The sequence below is a fragment of the Zosterops lateralis genome, assembly GCF_965231275.1.
Source record: "Zosterops lateralis genome assembly, chromosome: 4".
Lineage (NCBI taxonomy): Eukaryota > Metazoa > Chordata > Aves > Passeriformes > Zosteropidae > Zosterops > Zosterops lateralis.
In genome coordinates this window covers 7,026,375-7,042,072 of record NC_139765.1, presented here as the reverse complement: position 1 = coordinate 7,042,072, position 15,698 = coordinate 7,026,375, and the positions used below count along the sequence as shown (strand labels likewise).

At 38.2% G+C, this 15,698-nt stretch overlaps 1 protein-coding gene across 1 annotated transcript in view; it reads left to right on the top strand.

Annotated features, from left to right (window-relative positions):
- ATXN10 (ataxin 10) overlaps positions 1-13,906 on the top strand; it is an 86,260-nt gene extending 72,354 nt beyond the window's left edge. The window contains exon 11 of the mRNA XM_083859765.1: positions 12,741-13,906. Within this exon, the coding sequence (XP_083715891.1) occupies positions 12,741-12,928 (188 nt within the window). The 3' untranslated portion in view covers positions 12,929-13,906. The remainder of the gene's footprint in view (positions 1-12,740) is intronic.
- Positions 13,907-15,698: the final 1,792 nt, after the last annotated feature.

The window sequence follows — 15,698 nt, the reverse complement described above, 5'->3', positions numbered from 1 at the left end:
CTTAGACTTTGAGCACAGGACAAAAGGTAAATAGAGTGAGACTGGGAAGATGCAGTTCATTAAGAGTTAAACTTGAAAGAAGGTTTAATACCACTTTTTCTAAACCTGGTAAATCTTCTATGAATTGGCTGTGTCCTAATCATAACTGTCCTTCTGTTTCAAAGGAAGACAGGGTGTTTCAAAATGCAAGCAAGAGTTATTTGCTTTCAGATTAAGGAGAGATTCCTGTATGAGCTGATCTTTTCATCTTGAAAATGCAGTTTCTTGTTCTGCTTCTGAAAAGTGGGAACATTGTGCTTTACCTTTGTAACCTGTGCTTAAAAACAAATAAATTCAACCTGCTAAAGGACAGCAGAGTGGGTTGGAGATGCCTATCTGGGTAATACCAGTAAAAAATTTGTTCCAAATCCTGCTTTTCAGGTTACTTGTGTTGAAAAGGTGTTCTGAATTCGAGTATCTTCTATTTTGCTCTCTGAGTCATCATCTTCCTCATCTGTGACTGGCTCTATCATCAGACAAGAGCCCTTCCTTTTGTTCTTACCTTTTACCTCATCCTAAGCTCTTCCTGCTCCTTCCAGCTTCATTTCTGCCCTTTCACAGATTCCATTTCCTTAAGGTAAACATGAGGAGGGAGGTCAGCCCATTCTGATCAAAATACTTTTGACCCTAATCGCTCAGAAACAGGTGCTTATAAGAGGGTTTAAATAAACTGACCAGGTTATTATTGAAGACTTTCCAGTTTACCTTAACTAAGCTGTTTGGCTTTTCACTGCTTCCTAACAGTTGTGCTTTTATGAGTAATGCACACAGATGTGCCTTTTTTTGCTTTTCAGTGGCTGTCCACAAAAATATTTATTGCTATTTGGGGGGAAAAAAGTATTATCCAGAGTACTGCAATATAATAGCTGTTAGTTAGTGGTAAAACTTGAAATTCAGAAGTGAACTGCAGTTTTGAAGATTAAATATTCTTGGTTTTTCAGGCTGCTTGCCAGTATTACCCTTTTGAGATTCTTATAGAAAGTGTCTCAATAAATTGATTTTGTGAATGTCTGGATTTAGTCAGAATGACCTTATCTATTTTATATAAGCTATTAATTAACACAGTTTTCTATTAGCCAAGAAATCAGTCATACATGAAGAAAATATATCCTGTTGTGAGGATATATTTATATATATATGTACATATACATATGTTATGTATGTGAGTATGTAAACACCTGGCAAGCTGTATTTTAGGAGTAAGAATTTTCAGCATTTGTGAAAGGAAAAGCTGCGGTTGATATAAATATCCATACACAGATCCCTTAGTTTGAATAATGGATGAAAATGTAGAAAGAGTAAGTTAATTTTCAGATACTCCTTCCAAAGCTGCTTCTATTATATTCAGTCATCTGAGAGGTAGATTGAAAATACTTTTGACTTCATGGCAACAGCAAGTATAATTGTGGTTCATGAAACTGGCTAAAGCTGGAGGAAATCAAGTTGCTATGGTCTACAACAATGGCAGTTTGTTTTTGCAGGATGCCAGCAAGGACTTTTGGAGGAGCTGACAGACATTTTTATCTAAGTTACAGAGTGCAACCATAAACAGGCCACATGCTGTAAAAGCCTCACCACTGAATGAGAGCCAGTAGAAAGCAAAAATAGGAGAGTGAATTGACTTTTTAGAGTGAGCCATCACAGAGCTGAGCGTTTTCATGCACTTGCGGCTGTCCCATGTGTGTTGTCAAGACAGTACAGCCCAATGTCACTTCAGCAATGGTTGCCTTTTTTTGGAGAGCTCATTTCAGGCACTGACAGGGCATTAAGTAATTTTATATGACCTGTTTGATCCTGTATTTTAATCATCCTGCAGAGTATCTGGGATTCAGGGATGACACAGAGCACTGCAAGCATCTTACTTTCTATCAGCCAGTACTGAATGTGTCACTGTGACTTTACAAGCAGTGGTGAGGTCAGCAGTGGAAGAATGGGCCTTGTCAGCACAGGTTAAGAACATAAATTGGTTGGCCTGAACCCTTCATTCATAGAGCCAAAGGCAAAATAAAATAACGGCTGGGTGGAAGCCAACTCTACATGTTCTCACTGCCCAAAGAAACTGTGGCTGCCCCATCCCTGGAGGTGTTCAAGGCCAGGTTGTACAAGGCTTGGAGCAACATGGGATAGGTTGTGGAACCAAGTGGAAGGTGTCCCTGCCCATGGAATTAGATGAGTTTGGACCTAGAGTTGGAACTAGTTTGGTACTTGAGGAACTTTAAGGTCCCTTCCAGCCCAAACCAGTCTGTGATTCTATTCTGATTCCACCATAGATGGAATTAGGAAACCAAGAAGTCACTGTATTTCCATGCTCCGGTTCAGACTAATTTAATTCCTATGTGCTGAAAATAGTTCTTAAAGAGAGTGGAGGATTCCTGGTTTGTGACATATGCACAAACCTGAGCTCTGTCTGAATGCAATTGTAAGGTACAGAGAAGAACTGGTCAGGCGAGAAGCTGGAACAGGTACAAGTGTGGTTATTCATTGGGCAAGAACAGTCTGAGAGGGGCTTCTTTCTTTCAGCTTATTCAGTAGACAGACTCCTGCCCTGTTCTGCAGGTTGCTGTGAATTCCTTGTAGCTGTGTTTTGTTATGGGCTAAGGGATACCAGGGGCCTGTATGGGTTTGGAAGGGAATCCCTCAATGCTGTATCAGGGTGGGGCTTTTAGCAGTGACTCCCAAGAGGCTTCAGGTATTTCCAAACACCACTCCTGGTTGTAGTTAGTAAGGTCCCTGCCTACCTGCCTACTGCAGTCACTATCTATCAATATCTCTATTTTTTACACTCTTGAAAAAAGCATTACCAAATTATCCAGTCTTTTCTTACATCAGCGTTAATTGACCAAAGAGATCTTGATTGCACTCCAAGTAGATTTTACAGTATGTTGCCTGAAGTGTCCTGAGTGGAATTATTATAGGGGGAGGAGCTGAGTGCTGCTCCCTGCTGGAAAGGGCACAGGAGGCACTCCTGTAACCTAATCTTATTTTAAGTCTCACTTAACCTTGGCTGCACATCCAAAGAGTTAGGATAACACTCATATCTTACCTCACTGTTTGCCTTCTCTGGACACTGCAAACTCTTTGGGGCAAAACTCAGTTAAAGGTGGAGAACTAAGGGAAAAATGTGAGCATATTTGGTAGATCTAAATTCTGACACAAAGACTGCAATTCTCAAGTATTTATTGCCAGAAAAATGTATATTTTAGAATGAAAACAAAAATATGAAATTTTCTTGTGAGATGTTCTACATTATTAATTCTGTCTTTCAACAGTATTCCCCAGGAAAACTTTTCTCCTGTCAAATGCAACATTCTCCTCATATGAAAAATACTTGAGACCACAGAAAGAATGTAGTGTGCAGTACAGAAATAGATACTCTGAGAAATTAGAGCACTTAACTTTTATTTGTCTTCCAGAAATGACCACAGATCACACTTTGTGTTTTATCATTTAACAAAGTGACAATTTCTAATGGTGTATTTCAGGTTGCTGATTGTATAACTCCTAAAATTCATTTTTTAGAGCACCTTCAGGATGATTAATATACTGAAAATACCTAAAATAGTTTTAAAATATTGAGGGTTCTGGGTTGTTTTTTTTTTTTTTTTTTTTTGGAGGGGGGAGGGTGGAAATTTCCTTGAGAGTTTATAAAATACTAAGACAGATTTGCAGAGATGTGAATATGAATCTGTTCTTCACTATCTCATTTCTACCCAGCTATCACCATTAAGAAATATGTGATGTACATTTTCCCTCTTAAAGCTGGGAGAAATATAACAGCTATACAGAAGGGGAGAAGGCTCTTTCAAATGTTACATTCTAATATTTCTAATCCTCCCAGAGGAATAATCTCTGTAGGCACCAATTCATGCATGTAAAAGTAAGGAATTAAAGTTAATAACTCTATTTCTAAACCAAATATTGTCATATTTGTCCTCCTCTCTAATCCTCTTGGTGGATTTAAATCCATGACAGGCTTGAATTCTTGAAAGAAAGCAGATCTTTAGTTATCAGGAGCACCAAAAAAAAAAAAAAAAAAGAAAATAAGAAAAAGAATATATATAATATTTCACCGCTTTTGTAGCTCAAACAGCTTCCTTGATTTTTCTGTAGACTTACTTTTGAAAAATTCCCCTCTGGGCTGAGACAGAGCACTAGAAATTTGAGCGCCAAAGATTTTTGGTTTTTTTAAGTAAAGCTAGGAGTGGTTCAGAAATATTATTGAGAATGGAATGCCTTCTACAACCACCTTATCATATTTCAGTCTGTCTTCTTGACATTTTTTCTTGTGCATGCCTCCAAAGAATATTTGGATGTCATCTGGCCAATGCTTTGAATAATATCTTTATTCTGCCATTTTTCTTCCCTCATTTTTGATCACTATAATTAGAACAGTTTTATCTTCAGCTGGCAAATGTGTTCTCCTGTGTATCTCTTTCCTGAACTTTATTTGCTCTCACTTCCTCAGATCTTTGGTTAAACTTTGTTCTTTGATTTGCAAATGGTTTCTAAAACCTAACCTTTCCTTCCTCACTCAGGATATATTTGCAGTCCTTTCCACTTGCCTTGTGGATTTTTTCCTTTCTCTTGGAGTGTGGAGATTTCCTCAAGGAGATGCAGCCATTCCCTGAAATTGTAGACAGAATTGTGGCTAATGGCTATTTTGCTGAACAAATAATTGGTTGTAATTTAGTTGCATCTTTCAAACACACCCATTTGTTTAATGGTTGTTATTTTTGGATGCACACTGGGCATCATTTGCTGTCTCTGACCGTGGAAGTAGGGTTTCATTTACCTTCAGTGTTTTGATTATTTGTCATAAATTGACATTTGAAATGACCATAAGCAGCAGGAGGCAAGGTTTGCCACAGAAGTAACTCAGGGACCCTGAATCAATAAAATATGCTGTGTTGAAAGATAAGGTGGCATAAAATCCTGTATAAATGGATGAATCTCTAACATTTCTAAACAGAGAAAGAGCTTCAGTCCAAATTGTGTCAGCTTAGCTCATCATCTGTCTTAGAGTGGTGAATTATAGTTAGCTTGACCACATCTCAGGCTTGAATTAGATTGGGTTTTTAAGTGTAGAGCCTTATTTCTGAAAGCTTTATTTGACTCCTGTAATTGCCATTTTAAAGCATTTTAGAAAAGCATTATCTATGCATATAAAGACACATGAATATATTTCTGTGTAAAGGTGGAGCCTTTTTCTTTCCGTGTCCCAGGAAATTTTAAAGGACTGCAGCCAGCCTGATGATCAGTTTGTGAACATAGTTACCATCCCCCTGTGCTTCATTGCTTCACATCTCAATGTTTGTGGTAGGTTTTAATAGTAATTTGATACCTGAGTTTCAACTTAATGGAATGTTGCATTTTTTTTTCTGCACTTGGGAAGAGAAGAAAAGGTAAGGTATTTTTAACAGTAAAGTAACAGCAGTTTAAGCTTTTCAACATACCAGCCTGCTAACTCTGCTACCTCTTACAGATAACTAGTAGATTTAGTTATGAGCTCTTAAAATGGAATTATTGTAAAAGAAGGGACTGAAAGAACTGTGAAGTAGTAGCTTGAGATCAATCAAGAGTGTGATTCTTTCTGTTTTAAAACCAGATGATTTGTAGTTGCTCATAAATTATGGGTTTCTATTAAAAATGTAAGTCATAATTTTAAAAAAATTGGCAGCCTAAGCAGCAAAAATGAATGTGTCATATTCTTGGTTTTAAGCTAGTATTACAAGTCTGAGTATAGGGAAAAGGAAAACAAGCTGGAGTTTATGGCTTAATTTTTTTGTGAAAGTTCTGTAAGTTTTGGCATAAGAGACATTATAATAAAAATAGCCTGACAGAGCTAAACATGTCCTATGGCTTTTGTAGCTCTTGAAGTGCTAGACCCAAAGATGTTCTGGCACTGGGTTTTAAATCCCACAGAACATGAAAGGCTGCTCATAGAACATAGATTAAACGTTTAGTTGGCAGGCATTAAAGGCTAATAGCAATCTGGGTCCATAATACTGCTCAGGACTGTTAACCCAGAAATACCAGTGATCTAGGGAGAAAAATTCCCATATGACTCTTGGTAAGAAATGTCCCAGTAAATGTCAAATTTCTGAAGTAGTAAACCACACTTGGTGAACCTAAGGTGCCATTTCACTGGACATCACTGATGTGAGGATGTAGTGAAAAATGGGGAAGCCTCAGAACTCAAATGAGCCTCATGATCTGCCCTGGCTGTCAGTACTGGACAGTACTGAAAAGGTGTGAAAATGTGAAAGGCTGGAGAGCTTGGACTCTACTTCTGGGAGCACAGTAGATATTACATATACATGCATATTCATAATTATGTGTTAGATATACAGCATCTGGATATGGTGAGCTGTTGTTTTTCTGAACTACTCACAGCCAAAGGGCCAGGAAACTGTGCTGTACCTGTAATCAGCCAGATAGCAAATTTTGGCATATTTTATTACTTAGTTCTGGTGCTTGTTCTTCAAAAAGGATGCTGAAAAACATAAATTGAGAGAAAAGACACAAAAATTGTACAAACCTTGGAATATATCCATTGGTTTCTTCCTTTGGTTCATGCAAAAAATGCTTTACCAAATGCACATTATGATCTGGGAATTATTCTTTTTATCTATGCTGAAAAGCCATGTTTGGAAACAATTTTAAACAAATCTAAGCCAGAAATAAATCACAGGCTGTAATGAGTAAGATATTACCCGCTAGGACAGTTTATTTAGGGACACAGTGAAATCTTCCAGTTCAACACTGAAAGTTTTTCAGAGAAAAGTCGTGAAAGCATCTTGTGCATGACACCCCCACAAACAGGCTTGGATTTCAAGAGGAGCTGACTTTTGGTCATCTATGTTAATGCAGAAGTGTTGGGCAAAAGAGGTTTAATATTCCATTCCGGCCTTCAAAGTATATCTGTTGGCCATAGGTTCTTAAATGGATGAATTGTCACTGAAAGTCATACAGGAAGTTTAACATGCCTGTATGCTGATTCTACAGAAGGTTTAAGTCCCATTTTAAAGGAGCCTGTGTTCCACAAGGCACACTTTAGAAATAGATTAATCATTGCAGATCATGGGTAGACTGCTCAGAGAGTGAGATAAATGCAAGTAGCCAGAAGGATGATGTTTGTCTGCAGGAGGAACACTGCTGGTGTGGGAGAATAATGAGGGCTTTAGAACTATATTTAATGTCCAGTTATGTTGTGCTGGGGATGTTTCCTGTTGTCTTTTGGCTGTGAATTACAGGGAGTATTGCCCTAATATTGCAGCAGTTTCAGTGCCTTTAAGCCAAATGGTGTTGTCCATTTATCTGTTCTGAGATTCTCTAGTCTAAAATCTGTGTCAAATGTTCTGCAGGGTAGAATTCAAGCGGCAAACCCCAGTTCAGGTTTTTGGGGATAGGCTTTCTGTCTTTACTGGAATATTTTGTGGAAGCAGCTTCCTTTGGGGAGGGCTGCAGGTGAGGAGTGGAGGGGCTGGCTGCAAGCTCCTGGTGCCACATGTGCTGTCCAGTGAAGCTTTGCTGCCACTCTGTGGTGGAGATGGAGCCTTGTTTGGTACTGGATGGTCCAACCCTCTGACCAATCCCTTGGACCAGGTGAGAGTTGCCCGTAGCAGAAACATCTGCTTTCACCTCCCCAGTATTACAAATTTTATCCCTGGAAAGTGTGATCAGGAATAAATACCTCTGCCAGCATCCAGTGGTGCCTCTGTATTTTGGAGGCTTCTAGACTGAGATGGGTTGTGCTATGTCAGCTCTGCAAGAGCAAAGTCAAGCAGAGGGGGGACATTCCCAGCTTATATACTGCCCATTTCTAGCTTTTAAACCCAGAATGTGGTGACTGCAATCATAGGTAATAAGAGCAGCTGTGGAATAAATGAAAATAACTGCAGCTGAAATATTAATTTTTTTTCCTACCTTCTAGGCAAAATATTTTAAGTTTGTATTCGATGAATTCCTGATTTTCATCCTGGGATGAAAACATCCCAGCTGTTTTCTGGTGCTGGTAATTAAATGCCAAGTATAAATAAAGTCTAAAGCATTAATTCTGAAAATATAAATTAACTTTCTGAAAATAAGTAAATAAGATAAAACATTTAATTTGTTACATTTTCTGTTATTACTCTTGGTGTAATGTCTTAATCACAGGTAGAAGTTTTATAAAAATAAAGAGGAGTTGTAAGGAATTGCTCTGATCTAACACAGCTTCTAGAACTTCATTAAACTACTAAAATCTCAGACAAAAAGAAACTTGTAGAGCTTTGTAAGCAGTTTGGCTGATGGTGAGGGGCCAAAGTCCTGACTGTCTGCTACGTGTGGTCCATCACAGCCCCAAGCTATAACAGACAGCTGTGGTAGTTGTCTAGAGACCTCTTTTACTGGTGGGAGGAATTATCTTCAAGGTGCCGTGAAAAAAAAGTGCTTGAAAAGGCTGAAAGACTGGAAAGAAAAATGAGTTTTGTCTTTTCAGTGCAGCCCAGTCAGGTCTGCAAGTGGAAGTGGCTCTAAGTGATGCTTCAGTATTTCATTCCAGTCTGCAGACGTTCTAGTGATAATTGGATTACTTGTGCAAGGCCAGAAAGAAATAAAATTATTGTACCATACAAATATTGTATTTTTATATACCTCTGTTTTTCAGTCCTACAGACCTATTCCAGAATAGCTCTTAGAAAAATTGGGCAGCTTTTGGAAATGGATTACATAAACAGCCCATTTGACAAGAATTCCAGCCAGTGAGTGCTGGCTTTCTAATAAAGTTTTGTATCTCTTTCTGTATTTGATTAGAATGTAATGGCTATTTAAATAATAAAAAAAATTATTTAAATGCGGTAATAGACCTATTCGCATAAGACCTAATTACTCAAAAGGAAGAAAGTTCCTAAGTAATAATTTAGTGATGGAAAACTGACTGTATTGCAGGAAACAGTCTAATTAATAAAAAAAAAGTCCCTACACTATGTAATTTATTTATATAATGAATCAAACTCTCCACTAAGAATGTTATATTTAGAGATCCTTCAGTATTAATAACTGTGAAGGGCACTTACGAAAACAGATGTATGTATTTCATTCTCTTTGTCATCTCTTCAATATCCTGTACTAGTTAATGATAATAATTAACTTCTAAAACTTTTTCAAGCAACATTCAACATACTTCCAAGATTACTTGTGTATTGCCTTTTATCTACCTCATCAGCTTCCAACCTCATTAATAACTTTTTCTGTTCTCCATCATCCATGGGATCCAAATTGCTTTATAGAACAATTCATTGGGGTCCTGGTGGCTGCAGTGGGCTTGTCAATAATGCTTAGTTCCAACTGGACTAAGAATGAGAAGGTGGAACACTTTCTCTGAGAAATGGTCTGTATGTCCTCCTCTCCAGCAGTATTGGTTAGCGGCTCCTGGCAGGACATCGTTGTATTTTCACACCCCATTAAGTTTACAAACCAGTCACTGTGCTCTTGCATTGACTCCAGCAACCTCTTGTAGCAGAATCCAAGTGAAAAGAACCGGGAGAATTGTGAAAAGTTCCCTTTGCACTCAGTGGCAAAACTTACAAGATTTAGTGGCATGGATTCTCATGGCTTCCAGATAATAACATTCTTCATCCTTGAGGGACAGTTTTCTCCACCTTTCTTCCTTTCTCTTTGTGTTCCCCTCTCCCTGACTGTTGAAAATTATGACCCAGAGGACAATCTTAAATTTTAAATTGTGGAATGAAGATGTTACTTAAGTATGGAAGACAAGGCAAGTTGATTCAATTTTGTTATGTGTATATGTCAAAATAGCACAGGAATGCCAAATCACACAGTACTGAAGGATTTGGTTAAGTGTTGCTATAAATGCACAGAAATGTTTGTTTTCAATCCCTAAGCACGAACAGTCAAGTGATGAGGCTTCCGCAAAATAAAATTAATTGTTCCTTTTGTATGCCCTCTTCCCTGCAACAGAATATCATAATCTTCACTTGCCTATAATATTAATGTCTTTGAGAGTGTAATATGCCCAGTTGGAAAAACCTAGACGAGTCTGTGCAATCGGATCTGCTGTGTTGCTTCTCTTTGGTGCAGTTTCACAACAAACAGGCTCACGCTTGTATTTGTAGTAACTATGGCAACTTTAGAACCTCTCTTTCTAAAGCTGAGCATACAATAAAGTGCTTAAAGTGTAGGTAAGATTAGAGACTCTCGAATATGTTTAATTTTCTCTCTGTGTCTCTGTCTTTGGAGAGGAGCAAGAGGGTAATGTGAGTATTAGCTGGGGACTAGCTTTAATCTCCGCAGACACTCAAGTCTGCCAGGGTCTGCTCCCAGCTGTCCAAAGGCCTCATCCTTCCCCAGCATGTGAACAAGGGGATCATGAATATTCATGGCTGTGGTCACAATGGAAAACCTACACACAGAAAGGGGTTTCTGAAGGAGTGAAAATGTTATTGAAACCATTTTGCAGCTTCAGCTACAGTAGTCAGTAATGATAAATGCCACAATGGTGATAGAGTTCATAAGATAATAGGGATGTCTTAGATATTATGTAAGCATGAATGGATCTGGTAATAGGAAAAGAGCATTTGCCATGGGGTTTAGCAGCGGGTTTGTGCTGAAGGACATAAAGACTATAGTAGCAGGATCATTCCCAAGGCTAATACACACAAAAGTTTTGAGAGTATGTTTTTGGTTTGTGTGGCACTTTGTGTATTGAGAACTGTCAGTCTCAAATTGCTGTTAATATTATAGAAAATATGCTTTTATGCAAGTGCCATATTTTATGCAAGAGGCCATATTTTAGGAACACAACAAGAGAAATCTGCTTCTCATCCCAGGAGCCGAGCCAGGGAGGGTAGTAGGATGTCTTTCACAGTCCACTGGGAGAACTTCATGTTACTTTCTGGCACTCGTGACACGCTCTAAATCAGCATCTAAATCAGGAAGAGACCTACTGGGTTTCAGCCTTGGTTTGTTTGCATTCATCAGCTTGCATACTTTGCTGGTCTGAGATCTATTCTCACCATTGATGCTAATGACTGAGAGTCTGCACATGCATTATTTTATTACTTTGGCATCTTACTGTTTTATGTACTCAAATGTAATCTTCACTGCAAATACTAAGTTTATGTAACTTAAATGTAGCTTGGCACTTGTCTTTTTACTTAATTCTAGTAGTGATGCACTAACAGAAGAGAATATATTAATATTCTCTGTTTTCACCTGTTAAGACTTTGATGTGATGCATAATTTGTTTTGGTCTTAATTTCTCTCCTCTGTCATTACCTCACACTGGAATTTTTTTGAATGAAGAAGGTGTGCAGCATGCTTCTTGACAAAGTTTAAAGAGGTCTATCAGGGAATTTAAAAAAGCTTCATAGTATTTAACACTTTATTATTTTTCATTTTCAATTCTGGACTTCTTGAATTTGAAAATAAATACAAACTGCTACAAAAAGGCTGTTTTACTGACACATGCCAATGCAGGGCTGTTCCCTTCTGTTTGTTCCAAGCTGCCCTTCATCTAAACCCTTCTCTCTCTGTTGAGGTTGTGTAAGATTGTTTAAGTCCAGTTCCTCTCTCCTGTTGTTTTGTCTAAAGTTCCCCTCTGTCTGAGTTTTCCCCTCCTGTCACCCCCTGGCAAATGCCCACAAGAACATTTATCTCTGAGCTTAGATGCTCCCCAACCCAAAAGACGTCAAGGAGATGAGTAAATTATGCATATTCTTCTACTGGATGTGAAGCTACATGTAGTAAATAATTGGTGCCCTGCAGGCAAACCACTCATGTGATTCAGAAAGGCTTGGCTCCTGTATGGGTAACTTGGGAAAGATTATATCATAACTTTTCAGCTGCGGAATTGGGACCAACATCTCTGACACTTCATAAAATGAACACTGTAGTTCACTCGGAAGATGCCTGGCTGATAATCCTGGGAATTTAAATCCTTTGTCTACATCCCTGACATGTGCCTCAATCCTGGCCTCAAGGGACCACCTTGGGAGGTGAATGAGTTGCAGCTTGTGCCCATTTAAGCATCAGCGGGAGCTCCCTGCCAGTGATCGTAGTGTCTGGTCTCCTGGCAAGTGTGTAAAAGCACCCAGGCATAAAGGACTGAGTTTAGGTAATATTAGAAGTCAAAAAAGTTTAAGTGTCTCTGACATTATTTGTACTGTTTTCAGATATTACCCTGGATAAGTTTCTTTTTCTACATCTCTCCAATTTTTGTAGTGAAAGTAATACTCATCTTTCCTGTACATGATGTACAGCTTATTTTGTTTGCCGGTGCTTGGAAGTGTAGTGTTCAAGTGTTCAGATCATAAACAACTTATTTTTTATTTAAACTCACTAGAAAGATCATTGGAACATTTCAATTGACTGTAAATTTGGTTTAAAACAGTATGTCTTTTTAATTCCTGCAGTTCATTTTTTTGTTTGCTTGGGATTTTTTTGACTGAACATAAACCCTGGTAAATTTGCCTGAAGTTTAAGGGCATAGCTCTTTTAAAATGAAATTGCCTCATATGCAAGTATTTGCAGGTTCAGTGTCAGCACTTGGTAAACGTCTTACTTTTTCAAACCCCTGATTTCTACTAGTTCTCTGAGTTTAAGGGATTGGGGAGGGCTGGGGGAGGTGAACGCAGTAATAAATCAAAATAAACAATGTTTGATGTTTAAATGAACAAATGATCCTTAGCTCTGCCCCACAGTCGTGGGCCAGTGGGCAGTTTATGCCATCCGGAACCTGACGGAGCAGAACAAGCGGAACCAGGCGCTGATCGCGCAGATGGAGCAGCAGGGGCTGGCAGACAGCTCTGCCCTTGAGAGGATGGGCCTGGAGATACAGCAAAGAGATGACAAGTTAATTCTGCGGTCAGCCAGGAAAAAGCCCTCCTGAGCAAAAATATCAGCAGTATTCAAGTCGCTAAAAGGGTGTTCCTCTTGTAAAATATTTCCCCTTGCTCAGCAACCAACTTTTTCAGTTTTAGTGACGATCTGTTGAAAAGGTTCTGTTTGTTCTCAGAAAAACTGGCAGATGATGTTTCTGCCTCCATTTGCTGTAAATAAAAGGTCACCTGTGTCTTTTCTATGTACCTGGGTAAATCAGCTTGTGAAAAAAGGTCCTTCTTGTCAGTTGGTTGGAATTTCATAACTTCTTTTTTTATCTGTAAAAGAATGTCATACTTGCAATATTGACTTGTTATAATTTCCTTTGCTGAACCTGGAGATAAATTATCATTAAAAAACTCAACTAAGAAAAAGCTCTTTTGCAGGCTGCCTTCTCCTTGCTGAGTCAGGGCTAAACAAGCAAAGTTACTAATTTTCAGTCATGGGATCTAAATATCTCTGTGTGTATAAGCATCAAGGGAATGTTGGATGTACTTAAATATTTAGTGAATTAAACACAATGTGCCTTTTGTCTATTTAAATTATTAATAAACTGTCTTTTCTACCTTGATACCTATCAGTCTTCATGACAAGTATATTAAAACCAAAGCTGAAGCTGTTGTGGCAACAGATGCTGCATTCCTTTGCACTGGGGCATGTCTCTGTTTTGGAGACTTGGGTGTTTGTTTGAATTTTATTTGTTCCTTTGGAGGGTAAGTCAGCCCACTTTCCTTTTATTTTGCACTTCTCATGGGTTTTCTGAACTTTGGCAGACTGCTGAAGAGGTAGTTTCTCACTGTGATTAATTCTAGCAGTTTCTTTTCACCCCTCTGCCTTTCCAAAACATTGACAAAACTCATTTCCAGTTAATTAATTCAAGAGAGGCAGAAGAATAGAAGGCCCTGCCTCTTCATTTTGGGTACCCTCCTATATTGTTGTTGGACCCTGCCACTGTGGAATGTGGCATGAATGAGATGGGGGAGAAGGGGGGTGAAGCTGGGGGGCAGGGGGAGGAGGGCACAGTTAACTCTCTCTGTGCCATAGCTTCGCCTTGGAAGCCAAAAAATGTTATCCTCCCTGCACAAGCAAAACAGGAATTACAGATTCGTATTGCTGGTACTTGTCTGTGGTTACTGTCGTTGGATTGTCTTCAGCCATGTCTAACTCAGAGGTCTCAGAAAAATTAACATGTTCATGTTCCTGTTGCCATTTAATCCCATTCTTAAATAGAAAGGCAAGTTCATGTCCTTAAACTCCACATTATGTGTAACCAACTTTCATCCATGTGCGTGAGCTTTTAAAAACTCCTTCAATTGAATTTTTGATTTAAAACTGGAAAAAAGTACACATTGCTTGGAACTCTGAGAAACACATCTCACTGCTTGAAAGTGATGGTGAGTAGAGCTGGACTGCTAAGATCGTTTCAAGTTAACAGGGAGATGTTGATGTCTGCCATGCCAACCTGGTGGACTATGGAATTGACCCTGTGAGATTTTAGACAGGCAAGGATACAAAACTCCTGTCTATAGCCATTTATTAAGTAAATTGTGTCTGAAAAGGGATGATGGCAATAGCAACAAAGGCTCTAACTCTTACTGCTTTTAGTGACTTTTTACTTGAAAAATAAATAGGGGAGAAAACTGTTCTTTGCTTTAGCAAAGAGTAAATATAAATATAAGCAAATTGATTTGTTTGCTTTTAAAAAAATAACTTGACCCAATATTTTGTTGGGTATTAAAAATTGTGTTGAAATGCTGTCATATACAGGTAGGTGCCTTTTGCTGACTGAATGGCAATGTGATTGTGGTTCTTGAGCACATGGTTTCTCAATGATTTCCTTAAGCCTTAATTGTTGTGTGTAGGCCAGAATTCGTGTAGCATTTTCATTACTGTCACATAAAATTTACAGCTGGGTTTGTAGGGGTTTTGATCTTTACCTCCATAAGACACTGGAAGATTCATACTTCTAGCACCTAAATGGAAAAAAAAAAATTCTACTCTTACCCAAAAAAAAAAGAAAAAAAAAAGGGTTATTTGGAAGGCTGCATCTTTCAACTTTAAAAGGAAATAATTAAACTTTTGCCAACAAAGGAACATCAAATATGACAATATCTGAAATAAAGTGAAATTGTTTTTAATTTGGCAATTAGAAAAATTCAAACACTTTTCTTTTAGTGCCACTACTTAGGAAACTCGTGTTAGATAATTTAACAAAGTGAGAAAAAAAATTATTCTGAATAGAAAATGAACTTTCTGTGCTTAATGTGTAAGGAAAAAATGCAAAGAATTTCCTTTTATTTAGGGTGATAAAGAGTTAAAATCCTGTTCACAAAGCAAATCCAGAGAGAACTTTGGTTGTGGAAAAAGCAGTGGGAGTCCGTTTTTCTTTTTAAGCAATGAGGAATAGACAGGGTGGGGTTTTTTTAACTTGATGGTTGTATACCCACCAATGGAATACACACGAACCCATAAATATAAGCCAAATAATAACACACACAAAATAAATAAATAAATAAAAGAGTTTTGTGTGTTTCAGTACATAATGGAGTAATAGTTGTGTTTTCTAAAAGGGAAACGTACGGCTTTCATAGTGGAGAACATGCTGATTACTGTATTGTGAGTGGCTGGCTTTTGATTTTCCAGGATGGATTAATTCTCAGAAGACAACAGCTTCCCTGTCCTCCCCCAGTGGAGTCCCGGTCTCCAATAGACTCATTTTATATGCTTGGGGATTAATACAGCACAGCAATCAGTCATAAAAAGCAAGCTTTAGTGAGTTT